Source organism: Xenopus laevis, chromosome 9_10S, assembly GCF_017654675.1.
Source record: "Xenopus laevis strain J_2021 chromosome 9_10S, Xenopus_laevis_v10.1, whole genome shotgun sequence".
Classification (NCBI taxonomy): domain Eukaryota; kingdom Metazoa; phylum Chordata; class Amphibia; order Anura; family Pipidae; genus Xenopus; species Xenopus laevis.
The window spans coordinates 62,103,328-62,124,875 of record NC_054388.1 but is presented as its reverse complement, the minus strand read 5'-3'; the positions used below and the strand labels follow the sequence as shown (position 1 = coordinate 62,124,875).

Below are 21,548 nucleotides of genomic sequence, written 5' to 3'. Positions count from 1 at the left end.
ACTAAAAGAAAGCTCAATTAACTTTACACTAATTCACAGAGCACAAAGCTTACTTCCAGATTAAAAAATAAATAGGAGGAAACACAGTAGTACAGCAATACCTGGTAGAAGTGCAGTAGGAAAAGGTTACAGGGGAAAAGGTTATGGGGTTTGTAGTTCTATAGCACTTAGAAGTGAAATAACATTTCAAAAAGATAAAAACAAGATTAGTCCAGTGGTTCATTTTAGGAATACTGAAAGCTCAGAAAGGTTACCAAATGGGAGGAGGGAAAAGAGTGTGCATTCATTACAGACGTATAAAAAGACAAATATCATTCGGATTTATGCAGAAATATTTAATTACATTTGCATTCTAAATTTTATGTAATCCCTAGAGTCTCCCTTGTATCTTCCAAATTTATTTTTGGAATTCAAAATACATAGAAAACTACCTCTATATATAACAATACAGCCAAATACTATAAAACTCATTTCAGTCCGTTACCACTGCAGAGGGGCAGCAGCCAGCAAGCACAGCATTGTTTTAGTGCATAATACCCCCTCAGTATGCTCAGTATGATCAAAATTCAAATCATAACTGAAATATGAAATATCAAATCATTACTTAAATTAATGGTTTTAAGGATGCTGTAGATTTGCATGGCTTATGACATTCACAATGGGAATTTCCTTACCTCTAGCTTGGTTTTGTGGTCTCCAAAGCAGAGGTGCTGCAGGTAAGCGGCGGCATTGGCTTGTACTGAAGGAAAGTGATGCTGAAGCATATGAATGACTTCTGGTAACTCTGGGTCCCGCCAAGCAAACTCTCTACAAACCAAGGAAAATAGAGGAGTCATTGAATAGGAGTACACTAATAAATATAAACTAATAACATGGTGATGGCAGATGCTTTCTTCATCAACAATAATCCTTACTGACACCTATCTTCAATCATCTATTGTTGTTTGAGAAACACATTGAGTTCAGCTTCTGCAGAACTCTTATGGGGGAACAAAATATTCTCTTCAAAAACAAACCTACCTACAAAAAATATTAATTCAGCACAGTAAACAGACATTCAGCAGAGTAAACAGGAAGAATCAATTGGTTTAACAGACAAATCAAAAAGCTGAGCAGATCAGTCAGACATGCCTAGGACTAGTGCCATATAAAGTTGATTCTCAGCCAGTGAAAATCAGGTGATTGTCTGGCCTCTGCCCGATATTGGGTCTGCATTAATGGGCACTGTGTCGACCCAGGTGCAGACACACAAAGTGGCTTTTGGTGCAGAAACATGGTAGCTATGCATTTTCGAGCTGACATCTGTTCCATGTGTTTGTACCCAGGCTGACACAGTGCCTGTGAGTGTAGACAAAGAAACAGGCAGATGCCAGCAGATCAACTCTTATTCTCTTCCTTTATTAAGCAGGTCAGGAATCATGTTTTCACATTAAACTCCAACCAATAGGTGAAGGCTGTAAGAGATATTGGAATGACCAGTATCTCATTTGGTTGCACAAAGGAAACACTTATTAGGGTAAATGCTTTATAATGATTGTTATAGATGCAGAATTTGCCCCAACCATGTGGTAAAAGAGGAGAGTGCATCTTTAACAGTCACCAGCAAACAAGTGAGGGGCTCAGGCTGAGCTGCATACAGATTAATTGTTCTGGGAATGCCGATTGTACCTTGGAAATGCAGACGTGGCTACAAGGACTTAACGATTGGTCAAAGAACGTATCCAATTGGCCCTGTGGCCATACCAAGCTCTCCGTCCATTAAGCCCCTGGGTCGATTGTCAAAGAGCGTATCCAATTGGCCCTTTGGCTTACAATAGGTGCCATTATGCAAGTGCAATCCAATTTTACCCTGAACTGGAGCAGTTACCTATTACATTTCTGTGGGTTAGAATCTGTTACAATGAGCATATAAACACAACAAAAATCTGTGGAGGATTTGGCTGGTGAAGATCAAATATATAATTCATGTCTTTGTCTTCAGCTGGGATTTTATGAGTAAAATAAAGGGTCTCAGAATGACATGTCACAAAAGCATTCCTACTCCTTTGGCACCAGATACTGTGCCCACTAGCAGATGTGAGAGTTCATTTGCAATAAAGCTGTTACTTGACTCCTACAGATAACAGTTGGCTTTGTACATTTGGGCTTCTGTGTTTCATAGTCACATGTTCTGCAACTCGCTCATATCAAGGCTCAGCTAACTTGGGTTTCGACATCCTGAGCATAATGCTGTTGGGTCATCTTTGCCTGCCAACGAGATCCTTAAAGAGCATGCATTAGAATGCCACACTGCAGAGCAGACAGACACAAATGTGGATAAACAAATTTTTCTGCTCAGCGTGTGACAAATTAGCAGACGGACAATCCTGAAAAACTCATATTAAACACCAAAACAAACTGCACCCATACTAATGACAATGCATTTGTACCTAAATGTAAACCCAGTACTGAACACTGAAAATGAATTGTGATCTAGTCCAACATCGAATCTCACACAATGTATATCTCATGCATCAATATGACATTATTTATGGCAGAATTTAGTATATTAAGGAAAAGCTGCTGAGAGCATTGCTACAGATGTTATTTTGTTTCTCTCATTCACTCAAGGACTACAGGTTGCATAGTAATCACCCAATCGATAAGGCCTGTAAACACCAAATCAAATGATTATAAACACTGTCCATGAGAAAATCTTCAGCCATTTATCATCTATAGACCTTGGTTTTCTGCATCATGTCTCTTCAATGTGCCATAGCACTCCAACCCCATGGAATACTAAATGTGTACATCAGGGAGTTCTTCTAAAGGGCACTGCCAAGCTCTGCTGTCAGCTTGAGGAGAAAAGCATATACCTACTGAAAACTCTTTCATACAATTTAATCTGTAAATATGTGGTCATCGTATATATGGAGTGAATGTTAACCTCAAATAATCCACTCATTGGTGGGACTTCTGTAGCCGATGCAAGGACTGAACTTGAAGCCATGTACCTGCAATTCTTAGGGTTGACAGCTGTTCAGACTTGTATGCAAATTCTTTATGTTTGAATATGCTTGTGTTAGCATATTGACATGTAGCTTTATCAAGGTTATTAAAAATGTATCTGTATTTCTAGGAATTTATGGATCTCTTGCAGAACTATACTCAATCCCACTGCTCGCTTGTTGTGCCTGTTCCTCTAATGCCCCCAACCAATCCCTACATTTCTACTGTTTCCTAGATACATCTGCTTCTCCACTGCCCCCACCTATCCCCAAGTCCCTATAGCCCTGCCCTCAACTATGCACTTTCCCCTTATGTGCCCTTACTATCTCCAAGGCTCCACTGCCTACTTCCCCTGTACTTCCTTCACATCCTCGTAACTACTGTATCCCCAAGTTCCCTTGCCATTCATCCCCCGTGCACTGCCTCCTAGATATACCCAAGTCTTCATACCACCCTAGCCATCTCACTCCTTCACTGTCCCCTTATATCTATACTTCCCCACTCTCTCCTTCAGAGCAGCCTATTCATTAATACCCCTGCATTGCCACCTATCTATTAGCTTGCCACTCACTCTACTGGCCCCTTAACTATATCCAAATCTGTGTAGCCTCTTAGCTATTTTCATTGCTTCCCAAAATCACCTATGCACTCTAATTACTGCCATTTTTTCCATCAGCCTAAGCTACTGTAACTCCTTCACTTACCCCTTGTATCTGTATGAATATACGCAGAAAAGAATATTCAGCAGAGCAGCAATTTTTTTCTTAGAATTACAACTTACCAGAAAATAAACAGTTAATTAACATAGTTTTGCATTTTACCTTTGGGTTTGATGATCCATTTTTGAATGTGTTTTTTTTCACATATAATTATATGATGGATGCCCAGACTGAATAAATATCTTTCACCATGTACAGCAAACACACTGCAATTTAATATTATATCACTTTTTCAGAATAGACATTCACGTAATTAAAATTGTATCCGGTGATTATTTGAATAAGGAGACATTAGTGCTCTAGTAGGCATTTTTTGTAAGGGGAGGTCAGACTCATGGAGACAGATTTCTATATGCTTGTCTCCTGAAAACATGCTCCTATGCTGAATGGGGGTTCAACATATCCCCACACAATATAAATCACAAGTACAGGAATGCGATTTTTAAAAATTATTTCCTTTTACTCTGTAATAAAAAAAATAGTACCTTGTACTTGATCCAAACTAAGATATACCGTAATGAATCCTTACTGGAAGCAAAACAAGCCTATTTGGTTTATTAATGTTTATATGATTTTCTAGTTGTCTTAAGGTATGAAGATCCAAATTACGGAAAGACCCATTATCCTGAAAGCCCAAGGTCCCAAGCATTCTGGATAATAGGTCCCATACCTGTACTTCAAACTGGCTATTAAGACAATAATAAAAGTAATGATCATGCACCCTATCTGCAGAGCAATGTGTTATGGCAACAATTAAGTATCTTATTGGGCTTCATTGAAAACGCATCAAACATAATAAATGGTCATACCAGAAGCAACACAATGTTTATTGCAGGAACTCTGATATTTCTAGCAGGCTTTTGAGGACGATGGGAGATGTTCATGCTGCAACCAATGAGCAGACACTGGATATTTATATACTGCCACAGCTTATAAACAACCCTGTAATCAAAAATTTGCTTTAGAATTATTTATTATACCCTATGGCAAAACCTTGGTGGAATCTACATCAATATTTCACAGATTTTGATCCTTAAATTGTTATATAAGAAGACTTGGCTGCTACTTGAGGCACACACAGCTATTATCTTAACAATAGATGAAAATACTTGAAAATTTTCTTAAAGTACAGCCTGTCAAGCCTGACAAAAACGGCATTATCACTTGAAAATATTTTAAAGGCGAATGATAGCATGCTTTTAACTGTACTATGCTTAGGGAGATTGTATACTCTTAGCAATACAGTGCTTAGCGAATAGCAATGCTGCATACTCCTAGCAGTACTGTGCTTAGGGAGGCCGAGTACTCCTATCAGTACTGTGATTTGCCAATAATGAGGCTGCACACTCCTAGCAGTACTTTGCTTAGCAAATAGTAAGGCTGCAGTACTGTGCTTATGGAGGCTATAGACTTCTAGCAGTACTGTATTTAGCAAATAGCGAGGCTGTAGTACTATGCGAATAGCAGAGCTGTATAATCCTAGCAGTACTGTGCTTAGAGACGCTGTATACTTTTAGCAGTACTATTTTTAGGGAGGCTTGGTACTCCTATCATTACTGTGCTTAGAGACACTGGGCTCATTTATAAACTTCACGCAGGGCAGAATGATTCGCACAGTGAAAATATGTGCCCTGCGCCTGGTTATATTTATAAAGCTAAATAAGAGGGTGCAAAGAGATTTGCGAATTTGTTTTCACACTGCGAATGTCTATAAGAGCTTTTTAAATATGGCAAAAATCGCAAATTGCGAATATTTATGGGCACATCATCTGTGTTTGAACTACGCCACCAAAGTAAGAAAATTTTCTCAAAACAGTTTTGCAAAATTGCGATTTTAAGTTACTGTGAACCTCGCAAAGTGCCTGTACTCACGCACAGACCTGTCCCATTTGCTAGTCATTTGAGAAAATGTATTCACAATGCGAATTCGCAAAAACCGGAAAGACGGGCACAGCAGTGCAATATTTTAGCATTCAGGAAAAAGCATGGGCAAAACAACCATTTGAGAATAATTATGCACTGCGCAAACTTTATAAATGACCCCCAATGTATACTTCTAGAAGTACTCTGCTTTGGAAGGCTGGGTGCTCCTATTAGTACTGGGCTTAGCCAATAGTGAGGCTGCATACCTCTAGCAGTACTCTGCTTAGCAAATACAAGGCTGCATACTCCTAACAGTACTGAGCTTAAGGAGGCTGTATACTCCTAGCAGTACTGTGCTTAGCGAATAGCAGGGCTGTATAATTCCAGCAGTACTGTGCTGAGGGATGCTGCATACTGAAAAATTAAAACAGTACCCTGAAGTACAAATAGACCAAGACATACTACAATGTTGTTTGCAGCCATTTACAAAGGTGCCCATTTACATAATCTTCCAAGGATGTGGATGTTCTGTGGTTTCAAATACATAATACCTCATGTATCACTCACAAGAGATTTGAACATATGCATAAGTGACTTCTGCCTTGTGTAGTTGATTGTGGAAGTACAGCATTGCTTACATACACAGACTACGATTGCCCTTAAAGTGCTTAGAATTGGACAATTCCTACAGTGGAACAGATTTATAGAAGTTCTCTGTATAGGCCATGAGAAAACTTAAAACATACTGTCTGGAATGGGATTATAGCTAGTGATGGGAGAATTTATTCTACAGGCATGGATTTGTGGTGATTTTCGTAGTGGAAAAATTTAGCTACAACAAAAATAATTGTCGCTCATCAAAATTGTCGCACGTCAAAATTATTTAGATACCCATTGACTTTAATGCATTTTGACAAGAGTCGGGGTGTATAAAAATTGTTGCACATGTCAAAATATCAAAATAATTTTGGCGACCATTGACAAATTTGTTTTGCAAATTTTTCACTGTTTCAGAGTTTTGCAAAGTTTACGGTGAAGTGTAACGGAACAGATTCGCCCATCACTAATTATAGGGCTATGGGAGGTGATAGGAAAGATTTACAATGGCTGCATACTTATATATTCATTACAGTCTCATTTATTACTGTCAGAAAGGGAGACTAACAGAGGATCGCTTTAGGATACAATCCTTAAAAAACAAAACAATTCTGTCTTTTCAGTTCTGCTCAAACCTCTCTTTTAAGCAATGTTTTATCTTGTACCTATAACCAATTATGTCACATGGCAAACCAAATCCAATTTGCTTTAACCTGAGAGGCTGCCTCATACTAGCCATTTATTAATCTCCCCTTTTAGGATACATCAGCCAAGACTAAGGGAGTGAGGATGAAGCACATTTCATGCAGCACAGTTCTTAGAGAATCGTATGAATCAGCTTTGCGTATAGCCTAGATGCACTGTCCCACGACAAATAGAAATAATCAAAGATAATCTAAGGCATAAAGGAAACAGTAATAATATCCATATACAAAAACTGTTCTTTTATTTGGCTCCACCAGTCAGACATTTGAAGGGGGAAATGGCTTGTGGGATATTTAAATAAATATATTCTCATACTTTGTGTAAGTTATTACTGGAAATGTCAAGCAGCAGTGAAATGGCTTCAGGCCCTTGAATGATTTGAAATGGTAATGTTATAGAATGTTCCCTTTATCAAAAAAAAAACAGATTCTCCCAGCTCGCTCGCTGCTTTCTCACTAGTGAAGTGCTGTTAGCTGCTGGAAAGATCTGGCCAAGCACACGGGCACTTTGTACACTTTGATATTCGGCAAAAAAATTGCTTTTTTCCCCGTAGTTTTTTTTTTTTATTTTGAACGATTTGCTAAAATAGCAGCTCTGTTCCAGCAGGAGACTCTGATATCCTCTGATAGTAGCACTCGGACCTGTAAAGTACTGCGCTATGGATGGACCAGTATGGCACTGAGCCCTTCTTATTAGTAGTCACAGTCAAGCTATTACCAAGATGTGAAAAACTACAGTATATCTCCAAGATGTGAGATAACTATATTAATGACATGTGACTTAACTAAATTATATTGAGAGCACTGCTACATCCCCACTGCTAAAAGAATGAAGAAAATGCATAGAAAATTATCCTGAGTGTTAAACAGTGTAATAACAGGTTTTTCTTCCCCAAAAATTGATTTCTTGCATAAAGAAATGAATCATCATTGATCAAAAAGGTTCAATGGTTGTTCACCTTCCAACCACTTTTTTCAGTTCAGTTGTTCTCAGATTTTACACCAGAAATAATTTTTCAATTGCTTTCCATGTTTTATTTCCAAATTTACTTCCAAACTTGAAGTTTAATTGAAGTTTAATATTTTAGTCTGGCAGCTCAGTAACCCAGGTGCAGATTCTGAACGGTTACAATTTGCTATATTAGCCAATACATTTCCCAGCAGCATCTGTGGGATATTAATGAAACTCAGGGATTCTGCTCAAAGGGTGAAAGATAAGAAATGAATCAAATAATGTTTTGATTTAGTACAGTTACAGTAGTCAGCGCCCCTTTAGAATATACAAAAGGCAAAAAATTTAACTTTACTTAAATACTAGAAAAAGGGCACACACCGAAATTGGAAAGTAACTGGGAAAAGTATTTATTTCTGGCAAACTATGTGAAACCAACTGAACTGAAAAAGTGTTGGAAGGTGAACAACCCTTTTAATGCTATTTGTAAATGTAATTGCAGTGGGAAGCAGTGTTTGTTTATCCCTTTCTTTTCTCTGGATCTGACTCTTAAAACAACATAACAGGAGTAATGTCTTCCCTAGGTCTGTCAATCAGCTGGCTTGCAACATTGCATCAGGAGTTAGAGCCAGTAATGCAAGGGATGGAAACAACTGCTTTCAATAGCAATTACATTTACCATTACATTTAAGCATGTGAACTTTTGCACTTGCATTTGTAAATGAGCATTTTAACACATCATATTTTGCAAGCACAGCCTTAAATAACACCAATATCATAGCATGTTTCCACGGAACTGTGATTGCTTTAGTTGAATATCTGTAATAAATGTACAGACCATATTAAAACATATTATAAATTTGCAACTTTACCCATGATTTAAGCATTTCAGGCTCTTTACTTGGCCATTGATATCAGACCAATCTCCTTGAGCCATTTGAAACCATGATTCTCGCTGGCTTTTTTGTTATAACACAACAATATGGCAATAGGAAGTAATGTTGTGGTGGTAAGTGAGGCAATAACAATGGCACTTAGAACTGCAAATTGAGGTATTAATACTTTTGGAAGTTTGGTGGGGTTTATAACTAATGTTTTCATTAGACAAACACAAAAGGAATGCAAATGGTTCCAGTTTAATTTCCTACTTGACTCCTGTTCATTACACATCACTTCAAGGTTTATATTGTTGAACGGACGTAAATAATTGATCATTTCCGTGCATACCAAGACTAGGGCCACACTGGACCAACATCTGCTGGCTAATTGCCCTAACATGGGCAGTAGCCTCCTCTCTCTTTTCCGCATTAAATTCGATCGTTGCGAACAGACTTTGTTTGTTTGTTGCCTCAAATTGCAAAGACTCGCAGTTCTTCCACAAAACCTACCGAATCCGTTGTGCAAAGTCGTGAACTGTGAGTCTTTCCAATTTGAGCCGAAATCGCTGAAGTCTGTTCATGATTAGCCGATTCAATGCAAAAGAGAGAGGATGCTACTGCCCGCGGCTGTAGTGGATTTCGGCTAGCTGATTTGGGCCCGTGTGAGGCTAGCCTTATGGCTCTTTTTAGCCCACTTAAAACGCAACCTGTATTAGAATTTATTGTTAATAATTCCCCAAACACAAATAGAAAAGGACATACAATCTCTGGCATGTGGCACCTGGGATTCCCGTGATAGCAACACTATTTGCTATAGGAAAGGAATAAAAAGACACAAACAGATTAAGAGGAACAGTAACAAATAATCACTTTATAACACAATAGGGCACAAGATCATGGGCCAAACATATGTGTTAAATTGCACCATTGCAAATGGAAAATGGTCATATATATTTGCAAGGGCAGATGGGAAAGTCTGTATCATGAGAGGTTAAGAGGTGCATTATGTTAATAAGGTTCTTTCATGCAAGTGGAAAGCGACTATAACATTAAAACAAACTTGTTTAGAACATCTTTTACTTTCCCCACTTACAATTTGTGCCTGGGAGTCAGGTATTACAAACAGTTTTTCTCCATTATGGCTCCATTCTTCGGGGGGGGGGAGGGTAGGATATTCTACAAATGCATCACTGACACTGATCGTGGGTTATTAAAATTAAAAATCCTTTTTCTTCTTCCCTAGTTGAGGGTAAACAGGATTATGAATGGGCAGAGGAAGAGGAGTAAGCAAATTAAAAGTGATACTAGTTAGAAGTTAGTATGGCTTGGAAGGTATTTTAACTATCTCGACATGCAAAAAAGGTAATTTGCTTTCTAGACAAGACCACCACTGATTTATCAATTGGGCAACAATGTCCAGTAGCTCCAAGCAAAAAATTACCTTCAAGTAGCTGGTACTGGGACCAAGTCATGTGATTATGACCCTCTTTACACACTTTACCAGCCTAAGCCTCAGCTGGAAGTAGTGCAAATGCTTACTTTCCTTTTGAAGCATTAAATATGATGATTAGATAGAGCAACGACAGGAATCATAAGTCACGTTGTGATCCCTCAACTATTGCTGGCACACCCAGAGGCTGCACTAGCATAATCTGGTTATACATGGGGGCTGCCACAACCTGACCACCTGGTCAGTGGTTCACTGGTTCAAGAATGAGGCCAAAACAGCAATCCCCAAATGATGTATATGATGTGACCCAGGTAGCCAAATCAGTCAAAGATCTGCTTATCTGTCAACCTCTCAAAATGTCCTGTATGGCCAGTTTGCCTGATTTTAACCTTAGAGCCCAACCACTGCTACATGTTTGTGTACTGTGTGGGCAGTAGGGACGGATCATACCACATCCATTGGACTCCATTATGTTTGTCTAGAAAGTCTGATCTGACAGTGCCTATTTTTGAGGCATGCATGAACAGCAGGCACAATTGTGAGAGGCATATGTCTGTTCCCACACTCTCTTTTGGGCAAATTAATCAGAGTTATTTACCATCCATTTGGAACCAGGGCTGATTCAATATTCAATATCCGTGATTGGCCAATAACTACTTATCCAACCTATGGATGAACACCTTACCAGATAGTTTCTCCTGAACCCTCTGTCAAGCACTTTCATCTGCAGGATATGCTGGGTATTATTTCCTTTTGAAGACTATACTGTACACTAAACTCATTCGATATGCCCGTTTCTCCTCAGTAAGCAAGTGTATTTCAATCAGAATGGCGCTTTTAGCTTCTTATTACTTTTGCTTTTACCAGGAATATAGATTGTACTGCAAAGTAACAAGTAAGCTGGAAGGCAATCCTGTGAGTCTAGCATGATCTTAAGCGTCTACTCGACATGGCAGAGATTGACGTATCAAAACGCGTCAGTCAAAGCTGCTTATAAGTAAAAAACACTCCCATCAGAACAGTGCACTAGAGTGCTTTCTAGAAGCCACAATCTGACTTAAAGAAAGCTGGCAAATCAGTAGGGATCCTACATGGCCCTCTATACTTCTGAGCATCCAGTAACATTGGACTCTACTGCTACTGCAAGCCAATACCTCCTAATAAAAGTTCAAGAGAATAGTGGTGTTTCCTGTTGACAGGATTACAACTTCATTGCTTGCAAAGGACTAGGGAAAAGAGTTGTATTGCCATAACAACATTGGCACAGCAATTTGACTAGCCATTGGTAACTATCTATTTAAATCTTTAAATAAAAATAAAGTATTCAAAACTTCACTATACATGGAAATTTTAATCCTCATTCTGCTGTAACACTGATTTATGATTTTCCAGACCTGTGCCCCTACTTGCCTTGGGTCCTTCTGGATGCTGTCAATAGAAGGAGACCTTGTGGCGCCATCATCTGGGGGTGTTGTATGTGGTATCCTGTTGTGGCTGGGTTCCGATATTCGATACTGCATTGATCTGTATGGCTCTGCATAATTAGCCGCTGTGTTGAGCGCATAATTATTTCTTTGGTATGCAAGTGTGCTACGTTGGCTCATGGTTCTCTGTAGGTTACCAGACCCTAGCGAGACAAAAGAACAAGTCCATGAAACCCAGGCTTGTAAAATCCAAAGACCCATGGAGGGTTTGTATATCCTTCTGTATAACAAAAACATTACAATTCCTATAAAGAGGAATCATGGGAGAACAAATGAATAGTGAGGATGGGGACTTCCATGTTAATGTCTTATGATACACTTATTTTACAGCAGCTGACTGGAATAAAATGGATTTAATCTGCTGAAATCATTTCAAGTGCAAGGCGATTGCATGCAAACAGCCTCTTATGGGCAATTTAGTAAGCGATAGACCTGCATGTTATTAAAACAAAATGAAAAACCACAGACACTTTGCATGCTAACTACCTGTACAGAGATCTGCTTATTCATCTGGGCAAGGGGGTTAGTCAGGGTAACATGGACATTTCTGGGAGTTGCAGTCTAGCTAGTGGTCCATGGGTTGTTATCTGGACTGCAATTGTTGGAGATGATACATTCTTATGCTATGCTGATTGTGTATGAGCAGCACACAAGATGAAGAAATAGTTTAGGGGAAACTATAGCTTACCTGCTGACTGGTTGGCATTTTTTATAGTTAATTAGACCCTGCCCAATTTGCTGAAAGCCATGCCCTTTCCTTATTTAATGACAGCCTAAAAGGGCTTTATATAGAGAGTAAAAAGGACCCTACAGTCAGAAGCAATGGAAACACAAGGCTGAAACTGTAAGAGGCAAATATGTTATCCATCTCAGGTTGTCCTTTTAATGGGAATATTTTATATGGAGAAGGAAATGAGCACAAAAAAAATCTCCAGTGATTTTTGCAACTAGCATAAGAAATGGATAATAAATTCTGAAATGCTCAAGAGAGAATGCATTGGATTTTGGCTAGTAAAATTGTGTTAGAAGTTACTTATGACAGTTAAGAAAAAGCTTATTATATTATAATTATGGCAAATGCCATCAAGCACGCAATAGAATTACATTTAATGGATGTTTAATAGGGAAGGTTGTTTGCTTGTGTCAGCCAGGTTAATGGGAGGGCTGCCCCTGCCAAGACAGACGACTGACTGCGCTGCAGATTGCAGCTACTTATTCAGTGCGGCCATGAGAATTGGTCAGGGATCACTAAACATAAGAGCAAATATGCCTTCCTAAATATTCATGTCAGTATAAAAAGAGCTCCTGCTACAGAAGAGAAACTTTAAATATTGTTAATTCTGCTTTTTTGCAAATTCTGCCATCATGCTGTTCTAGGAGTGACATTTAGGGGCAGATTTATCAAAATGTGGGTTCAGATTTTAATAAATAAAAAACTCACCCATGATCTATTCATTTCTATGGGGATTTTTAGAAGGATACTTATCAATGGGTGAAAATTAGAACTCACCATTTCATAAATACGCTTCCAAAATTCCCATAGGAATGAATAGAATGTGGGTGAGTTTTTATTTATTGAAATCTGAACTCACATTTTGATAAATCTGCCCCTTAAAGTTAATTGGGACAGAAAACAATTCCTGGACCCCAGCAGGGAGGCGAGATCATGCATGCTTTTAGCTCCAACCATAATACAGTGACAGGCCAGTGCTGTACAATGTAAGGCCACTCCTAGGGTTGCCACATTTTCTGAAAAAAATGACTGTCCTTCCCATATATTTATATTTTTTCCCTATTAATAGCATTGGGATCAACCATCCGGTGAAACCCCGGCCAGGTGGCAACCCAAAATAAATAATTTTCTAATATTGAAGTGTAAAGTTTCATTTTTAACCTAAAGCAGCTCTGTGTGTTGGATGCCAACTCTTTAACTGTTCTAAATTGATACATTTAATTGATACATTTGTTATTTTTGCAGAGCAGAATTTCATTAAAAGTAGCTGTTAGAATTGATACAATAGTTGATTATATTCCCCAGATACTGCTGAGAAATGTATCAACTAATTTATATCAACTAAACATAGCAAATAGTACAGGTGCTCCTGGATCACTGAGCTGCCAGACTAAAACATTAAAGGAACAGGCAGGAACAGACAGGAACATTAAAGGGGTAACTAGGGTTTGATTTGATTGATTTTGCATTGATTTGAATAAGAGACTGGAATATGAATAGGAGAGGGCCTGAATAGAAGGATCATTAATACAAAGTAACCACAATGGGACAGCGATGCCCATATGAAAGCTGCAAAGAATCATAAGAAAAAGACATATAACTATAAAAAATAAATAATGAAAACCAATTGAAAAGTTGCTTAGAATTGGTCGTTCTATAACATAATAATAGTTACTTTAAAGGTGAACCACCCCTTTAAACTTTAATTTTGGGAAAATTATAAAAAATAAAAGATGGAAAGCAAATGAAAAAAGTATTTGTTTATGGTGAACAATCAAACAACTGAACTGAAAAAGTGTTAGGAAAGTGAACAACTTTTATTATTTTTATTATTAACATGTATTTATATAGCGCCAACATATTGCGTAGCACTGTAAAGTAAATGTGATTATACAACTACATCACATGAATTACATATGGAGTAACAAACATCACAATCAATACAGGTACAAAGAAGTGAGGAAGGCCCTATGCATAGGCATACAGTCTAAAGGGAAGGGAGTAATACACAAGGTGTGGGAGTGGGCAAGATCGAAGTAAGTGGGTGAGAAATGTGGTGTTGCGTTTGGTAGTTAAGCAGAGTGAGGGTAGGCTTCTCGAAAGAAGTGCGTTTTCAGAGATTTTTTGAAAGCAGAAAGGTTGGGAGAAAGTCGGACAGACCGTGGGAGAGCGTTCCAGAGGAGGGGTGCAGCCCTTCCAAAGTCTTGAATGCGAGCATGTGAGGAGCTAATGAGAGAAGAGTTGAGTAGCAGGTCAGTAGAGGAGCGTAGTAAGCGAGTGGGTGAGTATATAGAGATGAGTTCAGAGATGTAGGGTGGAGCAGAGTTGTGAAGTGCTTTGAAAGTCAGTGTCATTAATTTGAATTTGATTCTGAAAGGTAACGGAAGCCAGTGCAGGGATTGACAGAATGGCGAGGCAGAGGAGGAGCGGTTGCTGAGGTATATGAGCCTCGCAGCAGTGTTCATTATGGACTGGAGAGGTGACAGTCTCTGGAGGGGGAGGCCAATTAAAAGAGAGTTGCAGTAGTCTAGACGCGATATGATGAGAGAGTGAATAAGAATTTTGGCAGCGTCTTGGGTGATAAATGATCGTATTTTGGATATGTTCCTTAGATGGAAGTGACATGATTTAATAAGTGACTGGATATGAGGAGTGAATGATAGGGCAGAATCTAGGATAACCCCAAGGCACCGGGCCTGGGGAGAGGGGGTGATAGTGGAATTGTTAACTATGATGGATACTTCGGGGATGCTACTGGTGTTAGTTGGAGGAAAGAGAACTTATTTAATACCCTAGAAAAGCATGGGTGCAAATTTGCCCTTCCCCCCCTGGAACCTGCTTTATTAGCCCAGCTGCCCTGTCTGATTTTTCATTCTAATTTTTCTTACCTGCCCCACTGAAATACACTCCAGTTCAGGTGCCATTAAAGGAAGGCCAGTACCAAAAACACTTATTGCAAAGCCAACCTGGTTTTGTTCATTAGCTTGCAAATATAAGTCCACCATTTTTCTATGAAAGTGTAATAAGCTATTGCAGAATGACATGGCAGCCCAGTACATTTTATGTGCATCATTAGCAGAAGCCATTTATCACAAAGTTCTCATTTCATCAGTTCTGGCTGATTTACAGGTCCAGAGATAATTGTCTAATATAAAAGGTCTGGTGTACATGCAGTAGAACGTTGTCACATATCCTGTATATTACCCATTTATCATTTCACCAACAGCTCCCGCTGCCTCAATCTGTGTCAGACGCAACCGAGAGAAGTTTATGGTGTGCAAACAAACATGTCCGGGGCTGAATAATATGCTTCTATGTCAGTACACATTTAATCTCTGTCCCTGAGTAGAAATAAACTCTCTCTCTTGTTCCTTATATTTCATATTAAAGGATCCCCAAATCGCTATTAATTTGCACTCAGCACATTTTATCAGTGAAAACTTTGATTCCATCCTTTTTCAAAAGCATGCTATGCATAATCCCACTTGTCTTCTACCAGATACATCCATTGTTGGTCTCTTAGATGGATTATGAACACTACAAAGAAGTGCCCAGAAATACTCAGCAGTGCCTGCATAGATGGGGCATAAAAGTTGTAAGACCTACACTGGGTCTGATGGTGTAGAACATGGTTTTACTTTATGACTGACAAACAAAGAGTATGTTTTTTTCTCCTTTAAAAATGTTTTCTAAGAAAGATATCAATGGTATAAACTCACAAGCTGTTTAGTAGAACACAGAAGCAATCTTACTAAAGGACCTGCTCCTGCCTTCTGCCAGCAGTCAATATTGTGCATGTAGGGTGCATTATTTGCAGTGTAAACAGTGTAATTTAGAAATAAAAACTACATCATAAAAATCATGACAGAATCCCTTTTAAGTTCAGTAGGGCATATTAACTTACACAGTTAGCAACTGCTCCAGTGAACTGGTTGTCTGATTGAGGTTAGTAAATTAGTCAGAGTGAACTTTATGATGTATGCAAATTTACCATACGTACACCACTGAAATAAGCCCAGAATATATTTCTGTTCTGAAAGGACAGCATTCACTTTATTCCCTGTTGCATATTCAAGCTAACTTACCTGATCCTGTACGATATATTGCCGTATGTGAACCTTGCCTCAGATCTATGGCCGCATGGTTGGCGTTGCGGTAGACTGGACTGTAATAAGTCCTCCCTTCATATATTGGTGTGATCTGCAGGTCGGGTGAGACTGCTGATCTCAATTCCTGTCCAAGTTGACTGTGCTGACTTGCATATGAGCTTCTTAAGCCTGAAACAATGGCAATTCCCACCAATTAAAAAGGACATATATCAGCAGTGGTTTACTTGGTAGCATTACTGCCTTAAATCTAAGGTGGTTTCATGATTCCCAACACTGATCTTTCTTCCTGACCCGTGCGTTTTAAGTGGCATTAAAGCGAATAATAACATTCTTGCCATCAAATGAGCACAGATTATCTATGGTCTCTTGGAATCAGTTGCTTATTACTGCAATATAGACTTCTTAATCAGGTAAATAACGTATGGAGATGAAAACACAGATTTCACTGCTTGCATAGTCTGAGCTATCACATTTCAGATTTGTTTGGCATATGTTTATATTTTTATATATGTACTTAGGTTGCCTGGACAACATTCAGCACACATCTATTGGTTCACTCTATTCACATATGCTATGTTCTGACTCACTGAAGCCATTGTTTGCCTAAAAATTATCTCCTTGTATACAGTATCTGATTTGTAAATGATATTAAGCATAAATTAAAATAGCATATGATGGTTTAGAATGCAAGAATGAAGCAGTTAAGAGAAAAGACAGAAGATGGAAGCAAATACAAATTTAGTTTTGTAAGAAAGCAAATTAAATGGCTAGCTCAGAAAGCAGAATAGAGTGGTTAATATTTCATATACAAATCATTAAAAAAATGTTCCAAAATTACAGAGATTCCTACAATCTTCCAATTCTAATATTTAATTGTTCATTGTTCAGTGTCAATGAACTTTCAATTGGATAAAGCTCAACCCCTGAGGGCAGATTATCAGCTGTAGCCGAGGATGCCTTGAGTTGGGACAAACAGTTATGGCTGCTCAAGCTGTTCACTAATTAAATGGGTGAAGTGAATGTCAGATTCTCTATAAATGTTAAATGCTGCTATGTCAGTTGTGTGCAAGCACAGGATCCAAACAGAGGCAACTTTCCAGTGCCTGCAGAGTAGAAGTTGTAGTACAGTAGATAAAGAAAGCTTAGATGACAATGGTAGGACAAAATAGGGACAATAATAGTTTATATCAGTGCTGCCCAACCTGTAGATCTTTAGTTAGGCCTGGACTGGCAATATGTGGATTCTAGCAAATGCCAGAAGGGCTACTGTAAGATGCCATAGACAGTCACTATTTATTGAGGCTGTGGGGGACTTTTTGGCCCTCTGTGTACTTGATATGCCAATTTCAAATCCCAGTCTAGACTTGCCTTCAGTGATAGCTGGCTTACAAACCTTAGCACTCACCAACATACGATCAAATATTACACTGAATGTCTAGAACATCTTTAAAAATGTTTTTTAAAATACTGTTATGCAAATTGTTATTGCAAAGTTATCCTAATAACATGAGTCATTAGTTTCTTACCCGTGGGCAGATTTTAATGAATGCCAATGAATTAGCCAATAAATTAGCCTTGAATAAACAGGTTGGAGGAACAGGTAGGGGATCTACTATGTAGAATGCTTGGGAACTGTGGTTTTAAAAAAAAAAAAGATACGTATAATTCATAAAACTTGCTGAAAATGGACTCTGCGGGAGAGGACCTTCCCATAATTTGGAGCATTCTGGTTAATGGGTTTGCAGATAAGTGATCCCATGCGTATACTGCATTTATCCAGCTATGTGTTGACACTGTATTTATTATATATCTATATATCTGTCAATATAGATATCAATACGAAGTGAGTGTTGTGTAACTTTTTGCTTTTTTCTATATTTTTGTTACTATGGCAGTGACCGTTTATTTTTTTGACTACATGCACCACATATTAAGGATAAAGTGGCATAATTAACTATTTTTTTTACATATAATATACACACAAACAAACACACACAAACAAACACACATACAGACACACGCAGACATTTGTTTTGGGATATCCTATATTAAACTTTCACTACATTTGACCTGCAAGACGTTTTAAGAGATATTTTACATGAAATAGCCAATGTAGCTTTTCTGCCATGTGTTCTGGGGTATTATAAATAGAATTGGTCCTTGGATCAAGGCCAGATTTACATAGCTGGCACCCCTAGGCCAGATGTCGTTGGTCTCCAGTCCTCTCCATTTTATTGGCTCAAATTTTCATCATTGGGACCGGAGCAATGGGAATTGGCGTACGGGAAATTTAAAAAACTATCGTATCTCCTGCCCATCCCCAGTGTTTCTGAACCAATGTGGGTGTAGTTGGGCAGCATGCCGCCCCCTCAAATCCTGCCGTCCTAGGCCTGGGCCTTGGTGGCCTTTCCATAAATCCAGGCCTGCCTTGGATAGAATAATGGAATCCTTGTAGAAAATGTCTTTAATCAGCCTCCCTAAACCCACACATCACCCTCTGCCTATGCTTTTTTTTTTTTTTGGTGCAGGAATCTTGACAGCAAAGCTTTCAAGCGAGAATATTGCAGATCTAGGAATTAAAAGAGTAGATACTTTCACTATTCACTTAAAAAGTTTGTACCTCAGGAGTAAGTAATTAAGTTCTTCCAACATATATTTGTCCTTGGAGACAGGGATCCTAAACTCAACATAGGACAGGTATGGTATCTGTTATAGAATGCTTGGAACTCTAAACATTAAAGAAACATTAACACCAAAAAATCCAAGTGTCTTAAACTAATGAAAATATAATGTACTTTTGTGCTGCACTGGTAAAACTAGTATGTTTGCTTCAGAAACACGATTAAAGTTTATATATAGTTCTATATAGTATAGTAAATTAGGTTGAAAAAAGACACACATCCATCAAGTTTAACTTTTTTTTTAACCTGCCTTACTGCTAGTTGATCCAGAGGAAGGCAAAAAAAACCCACCTGAAGCCTCAGAGGGGGGAAAAATTCCTTCCTGACTCCAAAATGGCAATCGGACTAGTCCCTGGATCAACTTGTACTATGAGCTATCTTCCATAACCCTGTATTCCCTCACTTGCTAAAAAGCCATCCAATCCCTTCTTAAATCTAATGTATCAGCCAGTACAACTGGTTCAGGAAGAAAATTCCACATCTTCACAGCTCACACTATAAAAAAAACCCTTCCAAATATTTAGGCGGAACCTTCTTATTTAAACAAGCTGCTGCCATAGGGGCAGCTATTCAAGCTGGAAAAAGGAGAAAAGGCACAGGATACACAGCAGATAACAGATACGCTCTATAGTATGCAATGGGATTCTTTAGAATTTATCTGCTATCTACTGTGTCTCCTGTGCTTGAATGGCTGCCCCTATGGCTACACAGCAGCTTGTTTATATAAACTATAGTAGTGATTTTGAAGCAAACACACCATTTTTACCTGTGCAGGGCAACAGTACATTTTATTTTCATTCATTTAAAACACTTTATTTTTTGGTGTTATTGTTCATTTAAGAAACATAATAGGAAAGCTTTGCTACCAACATGGATATATGCTAGTTATTATGAAATACAAAGAACATTTTACAGAGAATAAGCAAATCAGTAAACGGTTTATTTAAATAAGACACTGAGAAAATTGTAAGACTGCATTTTTCTTGGCAATAAATACTATTGTGTGTAAATGAGAGGCTGCTGTTGTGCCTTTTCTCAGAATGTTTTCATTCTGTACAAGACATGACATCCTTCCGCAGAACTGTTAATTTACTCAGGCAGATGATGACTACCCCATGCCTATCCGGCCTGGTGTCTATTATTATTCTGTAATTGCTAAATATTATGTTACCCATAGGTATACATGCTCCATATGAAGTTGAATATAGGTAGAATATACAGGGTAATGTGCATTAGTTATGATAAATTACACAAGGGCTCACAGCTTACAAATAAAAACATAAATCTATTTTAAATCTCAGATTTATAATCTCTCATTATTTATCAATACATTTTCCTGAAAATTTCCTGTGCCGGGAAAAAATCTGAGAAAATTGTAAAAAAAAAAAAAAAAAAAAAAAAGACGATTCGTACAAATTTTTTGTATTTTCCACCCGAAAACCAAGGAATCTTTGGATTATTGCACGAAACCCATATCTGATCAAGATATCTTCGGGACTTCTCCCACTGACTTATATGCAACCTTAGCAGGTCTGAGATATCGGATTTTTCGGATTCTGACTTTTTCCATCCTCGGGTATAAAATACCAAAAAATGTGTGTTTTTTTCCACTAAAAATTTGGATTTTACAGGGAAAAAACACAATTTTTCTGTTTTTTGGCATTCAAAGTTTAATAAACAACCTCCTTAGCATGAGCAGTGTTATGAAAACACAAAAGATAGCCTAACAATATCAGAAGATGGACAGTTACAAATAAAACATTGTGTGCTGAATTCTTTCTTGACTATTACATCTTTACCACTGAGTTATATCTCGCTAGGTCCAATATAAGTTGAAAAAAGGTTTTTTTGAATAAAAACTTTACAAAACAGCAATCATCAATAACATTAAAGAAAATGGTGAGATTATGCTAGATTTCATGCAGTTAGCATTCTACATATGTTTGATGGGCATTTGCTGCATACCACTGTGAGCATAGTGCAGGGCTTGTGTGTTCTTTCTTCATTTAGACTCCTATTCTTAGCGATTTCTTTTACCAAAATGATTTTCTCTGCACAGAATTCTATTCATCTAAATGCGATTACAGCCGCAAAATATGAGCAGAAAATAAAGTGAGCAGTTTGTATTGATAATTGCCATTCCAACCTGGCTGAGTGTGTGTGCTATGACTTTGTACATAATTAGAAGATAATTTAAGGTTTTGGTCCTCAGCAGAATATCAATATGACTATAATTTAAATACTCAGAATTAAACTTTTAAGAGAACGCAAAGTCTCATTATTTGATCTGGTTAAAAGAACAGTAACAAGAAAAATTTAAAGTGCTTTAAAGTAATGAGAATATAATGCACTGTTGTGCTGCACTGGTAAAATTGGCGTGTTTACTTCAG

The 21,548-nt window shown here is 38.0% G+C and overlaps 1 protein-coding gene across 11 annotated transcripts in view; it reads right to left on the bottom strand.

Moving 5' to 3' along the window:
- pkp4.S (plakophilin 4 S homeolog) overlaps window positions 1–21,548 on the bottom strand; it is a 188,817-nt gene that overhangs the window by 41,843 nt on the left and 125,426 nt on the right. For 10 of the 11 annotated variants that reach the window (XM_018237358.2, XM_041577705.1, XM_018237355.2 and 7 more), the window contains 3 exon segments: window positions 16,454–16,645; window positions 11,562–11,778; window positions 675–807 (listed from right to left, as the gene is read on the bottom strand). In XM_018237358.2, the coding sequence (XP_018092847.1) occupies window positions 675–807; window positions 11,562–11,778; window positions 16,454–16,645 (542 nt within the window). 11 annotated transcript variants of the gene reach the window in all.